This window comes from Drosophila obscura, unplaced genomic scaffold (genome assembly GCF_018151105.1).
Source record: "Drosophila obscura isolate BZ-5 IFL unplaced genomic scaffold, ASM1815110v1 contig_186, whole genome shotgun sequence".
Lineage (NCBI taxonomy): Eukaryota > Metazoa > Arthropoda > Insecta > Diptera > Drosophilidae > Drosophila > Drosophila obscura.
Genome location: NW_024542774.1, coordinates 1,929,688 through 1,951,660, shown reverse-complemented (window position 1 = coordinate 1,951,660; position 21,973 = coordinate 1,929,688). Strand labels below are relative to the sequence as shown.

At 44.9% G+C, this 21,973-nt stretch overlaps 2 protein-coding genes across 4 annotated transcripts; both read right to left on the bottom strand.

The window, feature by feature from the left end:
• Positions 1 to 9,225: 9,225 nt before the first annotated feature.
• On the bottom strand, positions 9,226 to 18,736 carry LOC111076261 (coronin-1C-A). Of its 3 annotated transcripts, none has more exons than XM_022369960.2 (7): positions 18,628 to 18,736; positions 13,882 to 14,182; positions 12,183 to 12,449; positions 11,707 to 12,120; positions 11,349 to 11,642; positions 10,555 to 10,737; positions 9,226 to 10,494 (listed from the first exon to the last, which is right to left on the bottom strand). In XM_022369960.2, exons 2-7 carry the CDS (start codon positions 14,077 to 14,079, stop codon positions 10,231 to 10,233), a joined length of 1,620 nt encoding a protein of 539 aa, XP_022225652.1. In that variant the 5' UTR covers positions 14,080 to 14,182; positions 18,628 to 18,736; the 3' UTR covers positions 9,226 to 10,230. The 3 variants fall into 3 exon arrangements, with proteins under 3 accessions (XP_022225652.1, XP_022225650.1, XP_022225651.1); XM_022369958.2 differs by having other exon boundaries at positions 9,227 to 10,494; positions 10,555 to 10,758; XM_022369959.2 differs by lacking the exon at positions 18,628 to 18,736 and adding an exon at positions 18,387 to 18,523 and having other exon boundaries at positions 9,227 to 10,494; positions 10,555 to 10,758.
• Positions 18,737 to 18,950: 214 nt separating this feature from the next.
• On the bottom strand, positions 18,951 to 21,763 carry LOC111076260 (nose resistant to fluoxetine protein 6). The gene is made up of 10 exons (XM_022369957.2): positions 21,652 to 21,763; positions 21,168 to 21,593; positions 20,959 to 21,099; positions 20,360 to 20,901; positions 20,227 to 20,306; positions 20,064 to 20,177; positions 19,665 to 20,005; positions 19,470 to 19,612; positions 19,297 to 19,411; positions 18,951 to 19,236 (listed from the first exon to the last, which is right to left on the bottom strand). Exons 1-10 carry the CDS (start codon positions 21,737 to 21,739, stop codon positions 19,166 to 19,168), a joined length of 2,061 nt encoding a protein of 686 aa, XP_022225649.2. The 5' UTR covers positions 21,740 to 21,763; the 3' UTR covers positions 18,951 to 19,165.
• Between the last annotated feature and the right edge of the window lie 210 nt (positions 21,764 to 21,973).

Genomic DNA, 21,973 nt, shown 5'->3' with positions numbered 1-21,973 from the left:
GTTATGAGTAGTACCTTCGGCTTCCGTTTCATCATGGGTGAGTGAGTGGGAGGGCAAAGCTAGGGTCCAGGGGGCAGTGGCAAAGGAATTAAGGCTAATTAAGAGCCAGCCCCTCGAGGCTCAAGTGCAATGATATGTTAGGCTTGAGGGTGTGAACAGGTTCGGGTGGTTCGAGTGCATTATTTCTCATTTAAATATATCACATCTTAAAGCCCCATACTTTCTCAGAATTTAAGGCCTGAAGAGGCGGCGACTAAGGCAGAGGCAGAAGAGGAGCAAAGCAATTTGTTTTACCACGAGTAATTTGTCTTCAAAAAGCAAATGTTTCGCAATTTGTTAACAAGAACATTTTTCGCTTTATGTTCCCCCTCTCCGGCTCTTCTTGTTTTTTTTTTTGTTACTTTATTTTTTTGTCTTTATATATTTTTGTTGGCAGGCGCTTGGCGGCTTGTTTGCCATCGTTTGGTTTTTTGCTTCTTTTGTTTGCATTGCTTGTGGCACAGACACACTCCATGCTACTGCCACTGCTACCCCTGAGCCACCGCAGCCCCAAAAACTCCAAGGCAAAGTCAAAGCCAAACCCAAAGCCGAGACCCAATGCAAATGAAAATTGTAGACGAAAGCTGGTTCCATAACAGATAAGAAACCGAAACGCCCTCTCCGCTCCCTTCTGCTCGTGTAACAAATGACTGTTGTGCCTAAAATTGAAAGTAAATACATATTGGTAGACAGCCGAGAGGAAAAACATATATTTTCCCAAAAGAGAATTACTTAAGGTCGAGTCCAAGGGTCCAGCCCAGCCTCCCCATCTGGTTCCGGTCCGGTCCGGGCACGGTCTCCACTTGTTGGACACATCTGGAATGCATGCCAGAATGCCGAAACTCTTAATTAAATTGCGCTGATTGCACTGACCTGACCCGACTCGGACCTGGTCCTGGAACTGGTTGACGTTTAACAACTTTGCGAATTTAAATATTGCCTTCGGTGTCCAATTATGGCATTGGCAACCACTCATGTGCATTCATATGCAATTATGGTCCTGAGCACACACGTTAATTGCTCTTAAATCTGTTCGAACCGGAAAATTCCCTTCCTCTTGAATGAGAGAAGGCTTTTCCCCGCAGCGCTGCACCGACCGAAAATGTATTTCATTTAATTTCTCAACCTCCCTTGTACTCCGAGATCGTGCTTCATTCTACTGCCGTATGGGGGGCTATTGTGAAAATCTAAGGAAACCACAACTCTAACGGCCATGTTCACGTTTTGAAAACCCATTTATCCGTGTGCTCGTATGCGTGTGGTTCCGATGCTGCAACATCGATTTGAGGTGGTTTGACTGGCGGCAATTTTTGGGGCCAGCCCATGCATGAATCCTGGCAACTTTAATCTCCATTCAGCTGGCAACGGAGCTTCCGAGCGGCCGAGTGGGGGGACTTTTTGCATAGAGCTGATGAAAAGTAAGAGTCGGTGCGCTCGTTCGCTTTGTGCCTTTTTACTTTGCAATCATGGCTAACAATCACACACACACACACACACACATACGTCTCACGCATGCACACACACACACACTTCTGCACAGGCAACACAATTTGAACTTTAACACCTTCCATGACAGCCAACCGTGTGACCTCAGGCGCAATTTTGTGTAAATAACAAGAAAATCACAAAAACAACGGCATCGACCTCTCTGCGCCATGCCCGAAGGCGAGGACATCCCATCCCCCATTCTGGGTCCATTACCATTGCCTTTTGCCTTTTGATACCCTTGCATAGGGTATCCCAGAAAATCCCAGAATGGAACCAAACATGAGAATGAACTTGATCATTATATTGGTACATTTGTACATATATGTAAGCATATACTAACTGAAAATAAACGATACATTATAAAGGGTATCCAAAGGCTTCGGTCATAGAAGCAAACCTTGCATTCTATATTTTATACATCTATACATATAAAAATTGTGTCCATGAGTGGGTGTGTGTGGCTCTGTAACTGTATGTGTCTAAGTGTTGCTGTAGTTGGCCATTATGCGCATAAAATATAAGAGGGTTGTTCATATACCCAGCACAATGGATGCATAAATCTATGCTGCTTTGGCATAAGAAAAAAGCGACATGGAAGACGGCGAACACAGAGAAAACGGATTGAAGAGAGAAGGAGAAAGAGAGAGAGAGGTGAGCCACAGCGAGATGGTGAAAGACTTTTGCCCTTAGAGCGTTTGAGAGATTTATTTTAACATTTTTATTATTAGTTTTTCGTCTCGTTTCTCTTCTTACAGAATTTGCTCGTGGTCGTGGTCATGCTGCATTAGCTGTTGGCTTCCTTCACAAATTGCTCGAAAATGTTATTGCAAATTAAGGTTTAACTTTAAAGAACTTCATTGAAAAATTGATTGAGAGTTTTGTGCTCTCTTCCTGCGTGTTAGACCGGTCAGCTTCAGCCCCAGCTCTAGCTACAAGCTCCCCCTCGTGTATGCCACTTACAGCTCTATAAGGGATTGGGTTTTCCGTTTGAATGCCTTCTATTCCGTTTGGTTTCGATTCCATTGTGCGCTTCTCTGTGTTTGGCTTAAATGTCAGCTGTCAGTGGCCATAATTTCAGTTTATTGTTTTGCCAAAAACAAAAGTTTCGGCACGAGGCCAGCCGCTGACTATCGGGCCTTTTCCTCTCTTAACCCATTGTTCCGGCAATTTCATTTCCCCATCTTTTCTCGCCCATAATTGAACATAAAAGGCCATCGGCATGGAATAGAAAAAGCCTTCAAATGACTTCAGTTTTCTTCAATTTGGGATTTGGGATGTCTGTCCTAGAAGATTATTCCAAATAGAACAACCAATAGATCCATTCAATCAGAGAGACTCTCGCGCGCACAGAAATTAACCTTTGAATCTACTACACACCAAAGCTTCATAATTTTAGTCCAAATGTACCAATGTAAATGGATTCACAAAAAAGGATATAAAATGGGCAAATGTCCAGATACTGTTCATGCCCCGGGACTTGTTGCTGACCTTTTGCTGAAATTGAAAACTTTTGCGTAAAGTGCACTAAAATCCTTTCAATTCTTTTCAATTTCCATAAACGCTGACCCCATACATTTGCGAGTCTTGTAATTTTCCAATTTGCTTTTCTCATTTAGTTTTCCATTTCCCTCTCTCTTCTGTTTTACCAGCTCCACTTTACCAGCTCTTCCCAGCTTTCTGCTGACTCGTGCGCCTAATTGTAAGTAACAAGACAGCAACAACATTTCCAGTTCTCCAAATGGTTCATGACAACAAAAATGGAGAGAAAATAAAATCGGGAGTGGATGGGGTGGAAAAGAGAGACCCACGGGCAAAAAGAAAAATTATAAATGGCGGCACAAAAATTCTTTGCAAACACTTTTTCACGCTTGATTAATTTCGGTTCGGCAGTTGCTGCCTTTTGCACTGTGCCCTTTCTTATTTTTGTGTTTTATTTTATTACCATCCATTTTTTAATAGCAAAGTGTTAAGTTTGACAGTTTCGGGTCTACTCGGGAGCATTATGAACACTTCACTGGGTGTGCGAGAAAGTCGGCGGGCAAAGTGCCGCGTCAGGCGAATCTCCTTCGCTCGACCTGACAAGCTGCTCATAATTAATGCACTTTCAAACTTTCCAGCACCTCATCTCGTCTTTGGGTGGGCCAGATCCATTACAACTCAGCTCAGCTCGGAATCAATCTTTAGCTTTAGTTTCATATGACTTCACCAATGAGCACATCATTAAATCAGGTGCGTTTCTGATTTCTCTTGCCTGGGAGGAACGTATCAAATACTCAATCGTTCATAGTGCGCTCAAGTGCCACATGTTCTGATTGAATGGAAGGAGCCTGCTGCTAGACAGAAATGTACTGTAGTGGGGTGCCCCTTGTTTCTTATTCTCTATTTATGTTAGTGTCTTGCATTCATGTTTCGTGAACATAAAGGCAATGTGCTCTGCTTTCAATTTGCTAATGCACTGCCTTGCTCCGGGCATAGAAAATATCCAAAGGTTGTCTAGCTGGAATGCTGTTGCTGCCTCTGTTGTTGCCACTTGCTTCATTGAAGATGTCTTCCTCCCTGCCCTAACATATTTCCAGTGAACGAGTTATTACCGACGCATATCGAGCATATCGCTGAGTGGAGTACCGGCGCATTGTAGTCACAGTATATGCTGACTGGGGCATTTCTATACTTATATGTGTACATATGTATATATGTATGTACTCTTCCTCCACATCGACTTGAACATTACTTCAAGTTCAGATAAAGTTTCAGCAGCCGCAGTAGTAGATGTGTACGATTTATTTGATTGGCCACAAAATCAACACAGAAAAACATGTTTTCATTGAGAGAATATTCATTTTTCATTTGTGGTCAGCCATGGTATGGTCTGGGCTGGTCTCGTTTCGTCTGTTATCTGGATAATTGATTCGATTGCAACAACCGCAATCATTGCAAATGCAGAAGTTTCGTGATTTTCCACCGCACATCTGGGCGTATGCGTGATATTAAATTCAAAGCTCTTTGAACGGAGTGTTTACCGGGCAAACACTCTGGAGTCCGGACCAAGTGCCAAACCGCCAGCTGAAGGTCGACACCTCAAGACCTTCTAGAATCAAGCCTCAAAGCCAACTTTGGGGCGGAGCTGTGTGGGACGCTGATGTTTGCGCTATCTGCTCACAGTAGCCTTCTGGCTTTAAGGCTCTCTTGGCTCTCCGCGGTTAAAGGAGTTCTTGGTTAAGTAAACCAATAAAGCTGTTTATCGACGGGAGGAGCCTTAAATTTGTGGAAACTAAATTTTGGTCTTAAATCGTTGGCCCAACTCGGGTTTCATGGCGGGGGCCTGGTGAGGCATGGCAATGAAAATAAATGACTTCTCATTAGAATAAAACGCTGAAAAATTAGAAAAAAAAATGCTGGACGAAGCGTCGACAATGTCGAGGGCGACCCCCAAAGCAAACGAAATAAAAATAAAAATTTAAGAGGAGGAAAACAGCGACAGTGACTCCCGGTAAGGGAGTCCAAGGCGAGTCGCAGGTGGGTGAGGCCATATAAATGGTTTTGAATTTAAATTGTACAACAGTGGCCAACATTTTGGTTATCACTTATTTTGCAGCTTTAATCCCCGCCCAGACAGTCACTGGATCAAACGGAATGTGTAACTACCAGCTCCAAGGTTGAGGATGCAAGGATGCGACGCTCGATGTTTTGTGCTTGTGCAACGTGGCATGAATGAGCAACTGTTGCCCCAGTCCCCCCACCCCATCCATCAGCCCTGTCAATCTGTCCCTGCGCCTGCATTTGCACCTGCACCTGCAGCTGAAGTGCAAATGTGCAGTGTAATTAAAAGTGTGTGCACGTTCAGGCCAGGGCACAAGCAATTCAAACAGAAAAGAGCAAGCGAAATAGCAATTTCTAAGGCCCCTGCCTCTGCCCCGGCTCGATTTTTGGATGACTTTTGGGAATATGAGCTCACTGGCTGCGGTGGCTTACTAATACCGATTGCCAGGGGCGGACAGTTTTCAGTTGGCCAATCCATGACCATAAGCCAGAATCTGGAATTGAAGCTGGAGTCATCTTTCACTCACCCGTGTCGACTGGCCCTTTCAATTAACATTTGCCAAAGCCATGAACCGATACCGTTAGAGATCCATCCTTTTCAATTTCATCCAGGTAAATTAGTTTCCAGGCAAAATCAGAATCGCAATCAGAGCCACAGCCACAGCTGAAAAGGAAGACGATGAAGGACAAGCAATTCAGTTGAATATGTGATAATTGGGGTTTTTGCTTTTTCCATAGACTGCAAAAACGTCCTTAGTCCTTGGACTTGTAATTTCGTGCTTTGTCGCTTGCATTAATTGCAGTTTCCAGAAAATTGCTGAAAAAAAAATATTTGAATATTTCCAGAAAATATAAAGTTAAAAACAGTGCATGTGTGAAAATCAAATGCGATGATGATAGAAAATATTCAGCCAAATTCAGCAATGAATTTATCTTTTGGCTTTTATCAAAGCAAAGTACATATCTCGTAATACCCGAAAATGTTTCCCAAAAATGAAATATTTGCTTTCATCGATGTTTCAGCAAATGTTCAACAGTGTTAAATATTTGATTGGGACTTTTCAATTGCTAAACTCAATTTATGGCCATTTCGTGTGGCAGGGCTTTAATATAGACACATGAATATGGCCACAATGAACGCCATTGAACAATGTGCGACGTGGGCTGCTGCTATCCGAAAAGAAAGTGCGAACAAAGTATAAATCTTGGGGCAGCATTGTCTGGGACCCGAACCCGGACGCGGAGTCGGAGTCGGAGCCGGAAACCAAAGCCGGTGTAGGATACCCAGCCCATATCCAGAGGCATAGCCAGAGCCAGAGCCGCAGCCAAACATCGAAGCACTTAGCAACTGCCTAATTTATGGTCCTGGTCCTGTCTGACAATGCACAGGGGAATGGGGATGAGGATGTGGATGCGAATGCGAATGTAAATGCTGGGTGGCCAGACGGTCCGCACAGACATACTCGTAGAGCGAAATGGCAGACGATTAGCCACAGACGATTGCACTGAAACAAAGCCTGGCTAGGGGTGGGAGAGATGTAGGGAGGTAGGTACGATTGGTTGCAGGATTTGGATGTGGGGGGAGGAATCACAGGCAAATCGATTCCCATTTAAATATTTCAGGGCTTTCGTCTGTGCGACTGAAGCGATGCTGACGGGCATCGATGTTGGAATAATTGTAATTGAATTAGACTGGATTGTTTTTGGGTCCTGGCTGGCACTTCTGCTTATGGATGGTACTACCACATGCATATCTCCTTTTTGGCATTCATTGGCAGAGTAAATGCTCAACCGATAGTCACGTAGTTGGCAAGAGTTCCAGGCGACAGCCACAAATGCTCCCAAAATGCAAAGTTGTTGCTTTGTTTTGCCACACAAAAATAAAAAAAAAATAAAAAAAAATCAGAAAACACTGAAACGTGCCTTTTGACATTTTGCAATGTATTTGGGAACGTGCAACATATATTCGTGCACTGCACGAGTATGTGGGGTGCTCTGACAAATTGAATTCTGCTGCTGCCAAAAATGATATCGATTTGATATTTGAAGGGAGAGGGCACATAGAAAGAAGGGCCTGGCTTTCCAGCAGCAACAGCATTAGGGTCAATTACCGCTGAAAACTGAATTGTCAACAGAGTCAGACTCCCCTCTACTCAAACGAAAGGCAACACATTTTTTCGTTCACTCTCAACTAGTACTACCAGTATCTATGTATGTATGTGATACCAAAATGATTGTTTGTCAGTGTGTATTTTTGGGGGTGTTTGTGGGCGGCTGCACTTTCATTATCTGTGCAAATATTTGCTCAGTACGACAGTTGGCAGTTGTCTCCTGCCGGTCTCATGCGAGAGGTTGCCAGCTCGACACTTTTGGGCTTCCTAGCGCAAGTTTTAAGCCGTTTAGCGTTCCGGTCCCACCGTCCGGTCCCTATGTGTCTGCAAAGTGAAAGTTATTGTACAGACACACATCAGCACGACCCTTGCGGTGCACATTTCATAAATGTGGTAGAAGAAAAACTATTTCCATGTTGTTTAGCTGCGTGCGCTTTTCCGGAAGTTTCGGGCTCTCATGTTGTCCCTCTAACTTTTTGTCTATAGAAAACTATGCACGAAGTCGTCCCAGAGGACGGGGCTCCCGGCCACGGCAACCTTTTGAAAGGGTCTGTTGTAAATATTTGCCTTTGTGGCATGAATGCAAGCACGTCTCAAGTTATGACTTCAATACCCACCTGAAGAGACATTTTGCCACGAAGTTGATGTGTTAACTGTGCAACAACAAATTCAGCCTTTAAGTTAGTCAACTTTCCTAACAATATATGAAAAGAAAAGTACGTGTGTGCATGTTATTGAGAAATTTTCAATTTGCCATTGGAAACCCACTGCTTGGGGATAGATGAGTGTGGGTTGGGTACAGCACGGAGTACGGAACAAATTTCATACTCGAGAAAGCTAATTAACTTCTCTTTACGACGCATAAACTTCCGACATTAAACGCATTTATTTTCATGTGAAAATAAACAAATGCCCCAAAGAAACAGTGGAAGAACCCAATGTTTTGACGGCTCCTTTGTACATTGTACATACATACGTATACGTATATATATGTATATATATATATTGTTTGTTTCTTTACGTATTAAAACGACTAAGAGAACGCCGCACACTCCCCACTTAGTAGGAGGCCCGTGTGAATTTACGACTGGAATGTCTGTCTGTCTTCTGGTACTGGTACAAGTTGGCGTATTTATTTAGCACGTGTTCCCATGTCCTCCCACGCCAAGCACCTAGGAGACTGTGGATTTTCTACTTGCTTTTAATTAACAAATGCCTTGCAACTGTTGGCTGGCAATCATTGAGCGTTAAGCGTTAATGAAAGGCACTCGGAGGGATAATACGCGCATAAGGGAGCGGATGTAAATTAAGGTCTTGATTTTTAATGTTAAAATATCACGATATGCTGGGTACTCTAGCCTCCTAAACGCAGACTACAATGCAGATAATGACACCATAAAGTAAGCTATAAATTTCGAATATTGTCATCAGCCAGAGTGCTCTCCCGCGCTGTCTCTCTCTCACTCTCTGTTAGTTTCTCTGTTAAAGTGAGACCGGCATTGCTATAGTATGCATTGCGCTCTCTCAGCTGCGCACTCTCTCGAACTCTGTTATCTATCCCAAGTAAAAAAATTATATTTTGTCCACTTTCAAAAATTTCATTAGTCAAATAGCATAACAAATGCTGTTTTAATTAAATCAAAAGCACGGTTTCGCAACACACTCCATTACAATACCCACACATCCAAGGTTGAGTTTAATTAAAATGTCAAAAGCATTGTCCACACAGATTTTAATTACAGTTTTTGGTTCATGATCAATATTATAACTCAAAAGTCTGTTTAGGAAAAAATGAAATAAATTTGCATATTCAATAGAAACGGACAAAGCAGCCCGGACATGGCCTACAATTGAGTAATTAAAAGTGGATAATTATCAAATTTACTGAACCAGAAAATATTGAAAGGAAAAAGGGGAGTATAATGCAGCAGAAATTGTCAGCATAATGAACTTACTATATAGGTGTACGTTATATAGGTGTACATTCAAAATTCAAAGGGCTTACTCTGGCATAATTTGTATATTGTTTTATTCCGTATCAAATTGTAAATTATTTGTATATATATAGAGTACATTATATATTTGTTTTGTATATAGTCTGCATTTTACAATTCAATATTGTTACAAAATCGGTAGGCAATTACAGATGCTATCGCTCGCTATCTTTGTAGCGGGAAACCATTGTTTGTTTAACAAAAATAAAACAGAAATTGAAAATTAAAAGAAGGCGTAGATTGATTTTATGTTGGTTTCTTATTACCACTTTGTTGCTTTATTATTACAATTTCAAATTATTCCAAATTACAGCTTATTTTTTAGTTAAAACGAGAATTACTGATTTCGAAAGCGAATCATGTCTGCCGCCGCTCAATCCTCAATCCTTTCGCTCACTAAATTTTTAATGTTTTACATGACAATTTACTGGCGAAGTCGGATGAGCGAGTGGGCGGCCATCAGCTAGGATTATACGCTTCGAATCTACGATATGGTATTGTCATGAATATCTCCCGCGGCGGGGCGTACAAAGATGAAGCTATTTATAGAAAGATTTTGTAAATATCTGATGGGTAGGTGTTAACTTTTAGATGATTGAGGTTAAGTCTATGCTTTGCCTTTGTAAAATGTACAACAGTTTCACATTTGTTGCCCTCCCTGCTTTGTTTTTGGGCGCAACTTGTAGGTAGTTCGTTAGGTTTTTATATATTTTTGGCAGGATGTTTTGTTATATTGTTATGTTATATACGTTTAGCGTTTAGCTTTGCTTGCTGTTTTTAGTTTCTGTTTCGGTTCACGCTCAACTGATTTCGCTCGCTAAATGACCTAATATTAAATTATATAAAATAAATAATCGAAATTATAATCATAATAGACGACAATAACTATTCTTCTCTTCCTTCTGCGTGTACAACGTAACCATAATTTTGCATTAGAGAAATTTAAGCGATAACGACGAGCTTCTACAAGCAGTTCTCTGTCTCTCCATCCATCCTTATCTGCCTCGAACTGCACAACCTTCCCAGTCCCAGAGCCAGACCCAGTGCCTGTCGTAGTCTTAGTCCTCATCCTGTGGCGTTGCTGCTGTTGACGTGGACGCATGGTCTTTGGCACTTTCGCTGGCTTTGCTGTCAGAGGCGGATGCTGCAGCGGACGCTGACGCCGAGGGGCCGCTTCCACTGCCGTTCTTGTTGCGCGCATCCGTCTCGTCACCATTGCCTGCATTGGCCTTTGCCTCCAAGGCCCGAATGCGGTTCTCCTGCTTCACGATGATCGCTTTGAGTTTCCGTATCTCATCCTGGATGCTCCGCAGATCCTTTTCCTTTAAGGATGCAAGCGATTGGTTAGTGGGAGAGTTTCGCCCTCGAGTCAAAGTACTTACCGACAAAACCGCTGCCGGAGGTCCTTCGTTGGCATCATTGTTGTTCGCAGATGCGCTATAGCCGATGCTCAAACTGCTGCTGGCTGCTCCGGAACTGCCACCGCCTCCCCTGGGCTTGTTGAGAATGTTGGCCTTCTTGTTTACCGACAGCGACTTGCTGGCCGATGAGGAGACGTAGCCACCCTGTACAATAGAGACGCGATCCTGATTAGGTTTTTTAGAATATCTGTTCGTTTCGGAACACAACAAGGAACAATGAACACAACAACAAGCGCCACGCGGCGTGCGTATTAGGGTCGAGTGTAAGCCAAGAGGAGAACAAAATATTCATCTGAGGGCGGTCTGTTATGCTGATGATGGATTCGTATGCTGTATGCTGTTTGCTGTATGTTTTATGCTGTGGGTTTGTGTGGCTGTGCAGACGAGACACAAACGTAGATAACTCAGAACTCGGAGAAAGCAAGCAGGCGAAGGCAGGACAATCGGGTAGCCACTGACAGGCAGAGCAGAGCAATTAGGCAACTGGAACAAGCCGTTGGAATACATTTGAGATGGGTCCACTCCACAGGGGCAGCGGCTGCCTCAACAACTTCGAGCCGCATTGCCACCTGTGCGTGAGCCCCGAGAATGCACGCATGCTGGTTCCTATATATCCGATGAACTGTACGCTCTGGTTGCGGGCGGATCAGCTGGCAGTGAGGCCAAAGCTTTCCTGGACCCAGCTGTGAGCGCTGTATTCCCAACGTTGGGTAGGCAGAATGTGCAGATGCTGGAGAGTCGCAATGACCACTTACTTTGAGCGAGAATGTGAGAGGATCTGCGTCCTTGCCGTCTATCCACTCCTCGGCCGTGGCGGCGGCATCCTCCGCCAGCGTGTCGGGATAGAGATCCTCCTGAAATAGATCAGACTTTCGGGGCACGGTCATTGATATAACCTGGCAGAGGCCGTTGTTGTTCATCCGATAAAACTTGGCCACCTCACAGGTGGTCACGTCACAGCCACGCTTTGGCATCAGGCCAATGCCGCGTTGTGGCTCTGTCGTCTGAAATGTGTTGATATAATGAACGAACGGTGGCTCGGGCGTAACCTGCGAATGAAGAGAGTGTGAGTGGTAGATTCATTTAAACGTGCGATCGATTCCGTTTACCCACCTCGAAGTACCTAATGACCGAGTCGCCCTTGCCGCACAGATAAATCATATTCGTGTCTGCATCGTATAGCGGGAACATCACGCCGTTGGACGTATCCAGCTCGACCATGACAATGGGCTCGTTGAGGGCGTCCGGGGCACGGAGCGAGTACTGGCGCTCCGAGCTCCGGTTGAAGCCCGTGGTGAAGATGAGGCCGTGTCGCAGGAAGATTGCGCGCGTCGCCTTTGAGCCCTCGTGACACATGGCCTCGCTTTCCAGTTCGGCGGTGCGCGGGTCATAGATGCGGATCTTCTTGTCCTTGCAGGTGGTGACCAGCTTAGAGCCGTCCCAGTTGAAGCAGGCGCTGTACACGATGTCCGGATGCGAGTCGATGTGGACGAGGATCTCGCCAGTCCCCACATTCCAGATGACAACCTAGGGAGATCAATCCATCTGTGAGCTAAGCCAAAAAGGATGTTTTTTCTAGACATGCTCACCTGATTGTCCGAGCCGGCGGTGAGGAGAACATTGAGCGCCGATGGATGCCACAGAACCAGACCAACGCGACGCTGGTGGAACACCAGATCGACAACGGGCTCGGTGAGGGTGCGCGACAGTCCTCCATCGGGTATTTGCCACACCTTAACCACACAATCCTCGGACCCGGAGGCGATCACGTTATCGTTATGTGGACACCAAGCAATGTCCAGCACTGGTCCCTTGTGTCCACCCACCAGCGGATGATCGGCCGCAATGCGTCCAACCTGAAACAGTCCACGAAATTGCCATTAGTACGCTTTGCCAAATTTAGTAATTAATTTGTATTGCGTCATCGCCAGACACTGACAACAGCCATCAACATCCCCGCGACCCCCCGACCCATTGGCCCAATTTTCGGATCATTATTTATAGCCGACTCCATAGCCGGCTGCATTCATATCTGCTAAATTCGCTAATCTCCGACGCACTCCAAATCATTTCGTAATTCACAAACTTCATGCTGGCTGCCACTTGGCGGCAAGCAAGCGAAATGTTCGAGTTATGGAAAATCTTTCGGGAAAACGTCGAACAGATGCGCGAAAATATTGTAATCAATGTAGATTGGGGGATAGAGTTTTCAATAGGAATAAAGGTTATTACTAAGCCATGCCCGATTCTCTCTCGCTCTGTTTCCACAAGAGATAATTCAGTTTAAATTGAATTTGAATCCTTGCGATCTTTGATCTTTAATATATGGTAGTGATTCTCCTCCTGAGAACCTTGACTACTTGATGGATCTCACTCGTTCGGTCGTACCAAGCGAACAACCTGGGGGCCGAGCCAAATCCAGTACTCATAAAATATGTAAAATAGAGCGTGTGAAAGCCGCTCCACATAGAAATCGTCGGCAGCAAGAATAATAAAAAAAAACTTTCGTAGATGTTCGCCGCACATTTTGCATACAAATTTGTTCCAATTAGAAGAACAACACTCGCCAGAGGCCACTGCCTATAAATGCGTTTTGACCAAATGCGGCCAATGGATCATCGTGGCTGAGGTGGCGAATAGTGGCCAGTGGAACTGTGCTGCCCACGCATTCATTTTAGACAGCCACAGCCGAACGGATGCGCATTTAGCTCGATTTGGAATAGATGATTTTTCCCCAATGAAGAGTGAAAACGAAACTTATTTTAAATTATGAGACTAATATGTATATACTTTATGGCCAAATAATCTCTATCTCTCTCTCGCCCTCTCTGTCTCTGTCTCTCTGTTGTGCATTGCCATTGCCTCTCTTTTGCTGGTAAAATTAGACAATTTGGTTTGTCATGTTGGCTCTGGGCCAAATTACAAAAGTGCGCCAACCGAACGAACATCGCTGCGAGAGACTCTATAGAGAGAGAGAGAGACTCGTCTGCAGAATTCATAACTATAAATACATATGGGAGTATACGAGTCTGCGAATAGGAGGGAATCAAGCGAAATCCATCGACGTCACTCGCGGGTCGACCAGTCGTCCAGTCCCCAAATGGCTACAAACTTTATGCCAAAAAAGTACCCTATAAATAGTTGCCCATTGTCCGATTTAAAAATACTCGGACATGCTCGGCCACAGGCTACGCCAAGTGAATATTTTTATAGAGATATAAACGGACAGACAACTGCATCTATAATAGGGCTTTCCTATACAGACACAGGTTGGCTATGCATACTCACTTTATTGTGTGGCAAAACGATAAAGGCACCACCGCCCGCCGACTCCACAATGATGGCCAGGAACTTTGGATTGACGGCGCAGAATGTGGAGTCCCAGCTGGACTTGGAGACGCGTATGTTGTCGTAGCACTGCTCCCGCTTCAGGGCCTGGCCATAGACGTGGCGAAATTTTGAGCTGCGTACCACCCGAAATGACATCTTGGTGCTGTGCTGGTGTCGGCTCTCTTGGGGTTCGCTTGGGTTGCCGGCAGGTCAGTGGTCAGTGCTCAGTCGGTTGAGTTTCTCTTGTGTTTCTAAAGCTCTGGAAGAAGAGAAAATGTATTTTACTCTCTATCTCTGTCTGGGCATACTCGGGGGGAGGAGAGAGATGGCCAAACATAGCCGGCAAATCCGAACTTCGAGCGACGCATAAACGATCATTAGCTGCGCTTGAGTGTGTGTTGATGTGTTTAACGCGTTTTCTTTCTCCCCGTTTCGCAGCCACGATTTGTTTTATAAATTTGCATATGCTAATGCTGTTTGCTTGTTGCGAAAATCAATACGCTTTCCCATTCGAATATTACCAACTATTGTGGCATCGAAATCGGTTATAGCATCAGTTTTTATAGTATCAATATCTGCGCGATTGAAACCGGAAATTTTGAACTGGAAACGCGGCAAGGGGACACCTAGAACCATGCTTTCACCTGACACCTGCCACAAATGGCGCCACTCAATGAACCACCAGGCAAGCCGAAACGTGTCGTATCAGTTTAGTCAGAGAACAAGCCAACCTCTCGGAACCCCTTTTTACGACATCATATGACATCATAATGCTGAAATATATCCATAGTGAATCGCCTGCCAACACGTGAATTATGGCACAAACCCCCAAGCCCACAATCTGACAAAACTCTAACACTCCGAGAGAGACTTCTAGATAGCCCCGGAATTCGTATTTTATAAATTTCTGGGTTGGGCTGCCTTCTGCCTCCGCCTCCGATCCGACCAGCTTTCGTTTTTAATCAGAAAAAGTGCCGCAAAAATGTTTTACTTTTATGCTTTGTTTTGCTTAAAAGTATTCATTTATATTTATTACTCGGGCACAGCCACAAAAGTTTGTCATTGACCCGCTAAAATACTAAAAACCGAAAAGCCCGAAGAGCCATCAAAGAATATGTATGTACGTGTATTTCTGGATACAAGGTTAGCCCTTCTTGGCTGTGATTGTGACTGTATCGGTATCTGTATCTGTTCTTGGGTGTTGGCCAGTTCTCAGTTCCAGTGTTTGAGAGGCGGCACCTATCCCCTATCGTGGCGGGCTCTCTGCTGATAAAGAAATATCAGCTAAGTAGGAGCTGCCTAAATACAACAAAGATAATGTTCAAGTGATTCAGACCGTCTCTAGCAAGCTTTGAAATGTTCGAAGACCAATTGGAATATTATTCTCCAAAACGAGCACAGAATGTGTATACATATAGAAAAATTTCTATATCTAAATGGCATGTATCGGATATTTTATGTGTTTATATGCCGAACACCTTCGCTTGCAGGCGGGAAAAATTGTTGGTTGAAGGTCAAACTTATTAATAGAAAATTAAATCATCTTCGGACGAAATTTTATTTAATTTTTATATAGAAACATACACACACACACACACATACACACAGAGAAGCGATGTAAATCGCATTTGATGTGTTTATTCATTTCGTTGGCATCGCTGGCATTTGCCATGCCTGAGCTATCAGCCTCGCCCCAATCCTCCTTCTATAACCCCCTCCGTAGCAGCGAACCCTCAATGCATTTTTAAATAAAATTTCCAAATGCCAAAAATGTTGCCTTATCATCGGATATTCAACACATGCACTTGCTATTGCCTTTGCTTCGAACTGGAAGCCTAGCAGCGATAAGGGTCATAACGGAAGTTGCTACTCATACTTATGCATAATCGTATATAGATACATATGTATGTAAATATAGTATAAGGAATTTTATACGAATATCGCCATGGGGGTGGTATGATTTAGTGCTTAACGTCAGATTAAACATAAATGCATTACAGTTTGTGTCAAAAATCTGATTGAAGAATGTGACACATGTCCAGAATATAGGGGAATATACGGCAAGGATTTTGCTGATCCCAAATAGAATTCTTGCATATATGGGTTGTAGGCGAGAAATCTACGTTTAAAGCCGTCTCCAACTGATTGATCCCGCTCTCTTTCCAAAGACAATGGGAGCTGTCAACCGACATACAGTGTCAGCAGCCTTTTTTTATCATTTGATGATGATGTTGCCTTAGGGGCATGGCATGCCCCTTGCCTCAAGCGGCTGTCACCATCTGATTGCAATGGTCCAGCGGCCAAACGGGCTAACTAGTTGCCGATCTCTCGAGCGGCACTGGCCACAAATCGACTTAATGCTTGATTGGAAATCTTTGCGCTTTGTTCACCGGCCAATTCTAATTGCTAACAAATGTGGTTGTGTCGCTGCTGCTTGGCGGCGTGACTTAAGCGCCCAGTGCCCTCTCAGCGGGAGAGTGGATTGCAGGGATAGAAAGAGAGCGCAGATGACTTGGCGGTGCAGTCAATTAAGCGTAGTAATTTCCAGCAGCCGCCACAAATGCAATGCAGTCGAATGTGAGCGAGTAAAGTGAAATAAAGTTCAAGTGATGGAGGAGGGGGGAATGCCTTCAGTGCTCCAGTTGCGCCAATGGAGGCCCCGTTACAATGTTCCATTGTGCATGCGGCAGTACGGCATCTAATAAGCTCACAATAGCGAAGGTGTCACCATGATCTGTGCTCATAATACTGAGGCATGCAGCATGCATTCATGAGTCATCCGACTAACCACCATTTATGTCCGATAAGTATGGTGGAGGAGAGAGGGCCACATTGCTTATCGACTGTCAGCTGCATTGAAAACTTTCGCTGCCGATGACGATGATGTCATTGATGCACTGTGACAACGTCATTGGATATTCGTTTAAGGTTCATCAAACTGTTTGTTTGCCCCCTCTATGTACTGTTTGTCTGACTGGGGATTAACTTAAAATTTTGACAAAAACTGCGCAAGTGTCGGCTTGGTGGGTGTCGCCTTGGCTGTCGTCGTCTTCGTCTCCATTGCCGTTGTCTTTGCTGCTTGAGTGAAAGTGGAACTCTGTTGCTAAAATTAACTACTTGCATATGCACCCCGCCCGACACCACCAGTGATCTGTCTTCCCCTCCGCCAACAGAGTGGCGGCTGTCGCTTGTTTTTGTTGCTGCTGTCTTAATTGCACAGCGATGCAGTCTCTGCTTCTTTCCCACCGTTTTGTCTACTTGTTGCTATTTTCTGCTTAGTCAGACTGGGCGGCAGGCCGTTTGTTTGGTCGTCTTTTTGGACACTGTCGCTTAATTTGCATATTTCTCTCTGTCCCTCTCTCTCTGTATCTCGGTGTGATTGTGTGTGTGTGTGTGCTGAGAACGCGTTTATGCGATTGCTTGTACTGCGATATGCAGCTTGTCGCAGCTGATAACCGCAATATGCAAGAACAGCTGTTCAGTGGCGTGAGAGGAGGGGGAGATCACCATCTACACCAGCGTATAAACGTTAATTGCATGCGTATGTGTGTGTGGTTGTGTTTGATGCCAGTGCGTTTTTCATACAATATTTTGTCACTAATTGGTGGTGGAAGCGCGCCCAAGAGAAACAGAGACAACAGCCACAAAAACAAAAATAACTGTGCGTGGGGGGCTAGCTCGCACTTTCTAAGACGCAGTCGAGACGACGTCGTAGCCGCCACCGCCACCGCTGGAGGTCGCTCGTTTTTCACACTTGTTTCATACACACACACACACACACTTCCGCCCAGTACAGGCACATGCTGTGTCTGATATTCTACTCTTTGACCAACTTGGAGCCACGTTTGTGGCTCCGTTTGCTACAAATATTTCAAATTATAAATTATCGTCTCAAGTTGGCGCCCACATCACGCACTTCAAAACGCTTCCTCATTCTCTTCGGGCCCCCCTCTGGTGTAACTTGTTGCTTCTGCAAGCAACAATTGGCACATTCTCTCTATCTCCTTTCTCTTTCCCGCTCATCCGATTCGGTCACAGTCCCTCTCTGGCTCTTTCTCTCTCACTACTCACTCACTCACTCTCTGGGCATAAACAAGCCAAACGTTAGCCGGAAAACTAACACAAATTACAGTCAAAAGCAAGAAAAAAACAATTAATACAGTTAAGTGCGAAGCAACAAATTCGGCTGCTGCTCGCTTGCTTTCCGATTTGTTTGATTTTCTTTTCTTTTTGCACATTTTTCGGCATTCGCCGCTGTCTCTGTTTCTGCTGCTGCGGCGGCGCGTCCAAAGACGCTGCTTCTCTTTATTCCCTTTTTTGGGTGTTGGACTCATATAACACCGTGCGAGAGTGGGAGAGAAGTAGTAAAATTTTTATAGCTGCACTCTTCACATGCACTGTGCTCTCCGCTCGCACAAGAAACACGCACGCACACTGACGCAGTTTCGCACTTATATTTTTACCGTGATTTTTAATGATTTTGTAATACGCGCGTTTATTGCTGAAGTATTCAATTGATTAGGCCGCTTTTTTCTCTGATAAAACACAAAGTTCTGCAGTTGCCACTGCACAAATTGCCTCTATTTTAGCCGCCGTGATTCATTTCACTTGACATTTAATGCTGCTGGCAGTGTGGCAGCGCAAAGTCGCCGCAAGAAAACCAAAATATCATCACTCGCACTCGTCACTCATCTGGAGATTTACCTTTGCCAGCGGTTTGCAAATAGGTTTCCCACTGCAGTTTCGGATTTGCAATAACAAATTTGAATTGAACAGCTAGCTGAAGACTTTTCAGTCAAATGCGCCGACTTTCCAACTAGTTAAATATATATTGATATCAATCTATCGATATCATTTTTGTTGACAATATAATTGCAGGTGATATTTTTTTGACTTCTGAATATATATATTTTGGAAAATAACTGAATACTTCTATGAATTCAGAGCAAGTCGAAACTATTTTTTATGTTGTTTCATTAGAAAAGATATACCCGAAGCCTTTTGATTCTGTTTCATGGATACACATGCAAAATATCGATATTTTTGTGCGATAAGCGGAAGTTTTGGGCGTTTTATTTCAAAATAACAATCACTAATATGGTTCATAAAACCATTTTCCGGCATAATTTTGAATATGATCGGGTATTTCCATTTTCTTATGTTTTTCAAACCGATTGCGAATATCTAATATTTAAGGGGAATTTATTTGCAAACACATTGTTAATGCTGCAGCCCTGGAACACTAAGCAGCTGTTGATGCGTTTTCCATTTGAATTTCTGTTGTTTTGTTGTTTGCTGGCGGGTTCGTTGTTCCTGAAATAACGTTGTTTTACTTGTTTGGATTTAATACACAAAGAAATCATGTCCACACACCTCTGCTCGTCATAAAAAGGCACTTTACCACCTCCACCATGGGGTATTCCAACAGCAGCGCTACAAAAGCCGCAACCGCATGAGTCAAAACGAACACGACCACAACATTGGAGAACTAAGCGGCAAACATAGACCAATGTAAAATGGTTAATTTAGCTGATAAAATTACTGACCAAGGAGAAACTAGTCACGTAGACCGGCTGCCGAAAGTACCCGGCCACGACGCGCAGGACGACAATGTGCCAGAGAAATACTTGGAAGGAGATCCGCGCCAGAGGACGGAACACCGGCAAAGTGCAGAATCTATAGGCGATACCTGCAATCAAAACAGTGAGAGATAGTTAATGGCAGCCACCGGTTTCTCACACCTCCCACTTTGCAGCACATGAAGTAGACGAATCCGCCGCAGATCAGGACCCACAGGTTTCTGTAGAGGCCCGCATAGAGGGCCAGCCACAGCGACGGCTTCTCGAAGTCGTGCCTGATGAATATGTAGCCGGAGAGGAGCAGACCCAAGGCAGCCGGCACCAGCAGCCACAAGCCTAGCTCGTACTTTCGCTGTCCGCGATAGACGACGGCACTGTGGCGCTGATTCAGGTAGAGGTTTCCGCAAATGAAGCCCAGCAGATACCCGGCCAGATTGGTATAGAAGGGCGGATATATCTGGTAGAAGGTGTCCGATTGTCGAAAGTACAAGTATCGATATGTCCTAGGAGGATCAGATGAAAACCGTGAACGATCGCACGGCGAGCGCCAAGAAAACTCACTCTGGTCGAAGGTGGTAGACGGCGTCGAGTTTCAGGAGATATGTGAGAAATGCAGGCACGCCGAAAGCCAGCAGGAATAGAACAATATAGATGGGTTTAGCCAGTATTGGATGCCTGAAAAAAACTTGGGTGAGTGCAGATGATAACAGCTAAGTTCTCCTACTTTTTGCTGATAACAATGACGATCAGGAAGAGCTCAAAGAGCTGCATATCCGCCGCCAAATACCAGGTCTGATGGGAGCACTGCAAGGAGAATGAAATGGATCAAGGCGTAGATCAGCTGACATAGTACCCACACTGTCCTCCAGCATATGGTTATTCACGAAGAACACATTCTTCCACCAGTTCTCGCGGCAGAATACTCGCTCGGCCTCTGTCAGGTGCCGCCAGAAGGGTCCACTCTGCAGGCGGGCCAGGAACGAGCCATTGAACAGGATCACAGCCAGGAGCGAGGGCAAGAGTCTAAAGTATCTGTAGAAGAACACACGAAAGTAAACGCCGATGCATTCCAGAATCCCCGACTTTGGGTGGACCAGCTGGCGCTCGGTGAAGTTCACATAGAGAAGGAAGCCGCTCATCACAAAGAAGATCTGGATGAACACACTGCCATTCTGGAAGATCGAGGTCTCGAATCGGTAAAGGAACTGCTCGTAGAACTCGGGATTCTCAATCTGCACCGTCATGAAAACCATCAGCGTGTGGCCCAAGATCACAACAAACACTCCGATCACCCGGAAGGCATCGAAGAATCGAATATCGCGTGCAAAGTCGCTGCCATTGGCCAGGGTCAGGCGATAGTAGTTGCGCACCAGCGAGAAGGAGGTGAGTAGCTGCTCCCCTATTAAGATCAAGCCACAGTAATGAGAATGCTCGCTCCAGAGAAGTGACTACCTACTCCAATGCTGTGGGCACTGCTGATAGAAGAGGTTGTCTGCCTGGGAGTCGCGTTTCCTCAGAATATGATCGTAGAGGGTGGATAATACAGTGATCAGCAGGATAGCAGCCACAAGAGCGCAAACAGTTAGATCAAGGGCATCTGTAGGATAGAAGTTGGAAGGTTAACCCACTTAGGAAACACTGTGAAACACTCGATGAGATACTTACCGTGCGGCAAGTTTTCGCCCGACTTCACGCAATACTCGATGAGGCTGCGTACACGCAACGAGAATTTCTGGCTAAATTCCAGATTCAAACAGCTATTGACCAGCGGATCGTTGAGCAGGCGCTCTACTGCAGATCGTCCATGCACTCTGGAATAGTAGGAGCTCAGGTCCTCATCTAGGACCCCTCCCTCGTACAAGTGCTGATGATTGAGCTGACAGCGCTCCAGGCAAATACCCCTGAAGAGGCGATCGTGCCGAAAGCGATGCTTGACATCCCCGGAGAGACCTTGGATTTGCTGCCACAGAGTGGAGCTGGCATTCGGCACGATCTCGGCATAGACCAGACAGTAGGTGCGGGAGTCGCTTCCCAGGCAGAGGTCGTAGTCGTCAAGCTGGTACAAGGCGGGCATCCGCTTGTATAGAGTCACTGCAGATGATCCTGCACTCGATTATCCTTTTATAGAGGCTGGCAAGCGGGCACTTACAATTTAACTGAACAGAGGAAACGATGGCCTGTCCCTGGCCCAGGCGGAGGGTGGCTAGAAGAACCAGAGACTGCAGCAAGCGGAGCATCTTGGGTGTGTTCCACTAAGCAGTCCAAGATCAACTATTGGGAATCTTTGATCGATTGGCGATACAGAGTCACTGATTGCATGCTCATCTCTCATGCATGGATGAGTTCCCGTTCCCCCAAAGGTATTTCTATAAATTACTTGGAGTTGACGAAAACAACAGCTATTAAGTGTCGTGCGATTATCTTATTTTATTTTTTGTAACATTGAAGCTAAGTGTAGTCCAAGTACCGGC

What these genes read in the sequence shown, in the direction of transcription:
- LOC111076261 (XM_022369958.2), bottom strand. Translation starts at nt 14,079, where the DNA reads ATGTCATTTCGGGTGGTACGCAGCTCAAAATTTCGCCACGTCTATGGC. An exon ending in CCGCCGGCTCGGACAATCAG is followed by an intron (nt 12,121 to 12,182) that starts GTGAGCATGTCT and finishes TGATCTCCCTAG; the next exon opens with GTTGTCATCTGGAATGTGGG. An exon ending in CTCCGGCAGCGGTTTTGTCG is followed by an intron (nt 10,495 to 10,554) that starts GTAAGTACTTTG and finishes GCATCCTTAAAG; the next exon opens with GAAAAGGATCTGCGGAGCAT.
- LOC111076260 (XM_022369957.2), bottom strand. Translation starts at nt 21,739, where the DNA reads ATGCTCCGCTTGCTGCAGTCTCTGGTTCTTCTAGCCACCCTCCGCCTG. An exon ending in GTCTACCACCTTCGACCAGA is followed by an intron (nt 20,006 to 20,063) that starts GTGAGTTTTCTT and finishes TGATCCTCCTAG; the next exon opens with GACATATCGATACTTGTACT. An exon ending in CCTTTTTATGACGAGCAGAG is followed by an intron (nt 19,237 to 19,296) that starts GTGTGTGGACAT and finishes ACGTTATTTCAG; the next exon opens with GAACAACGAACCCGCCAGCA.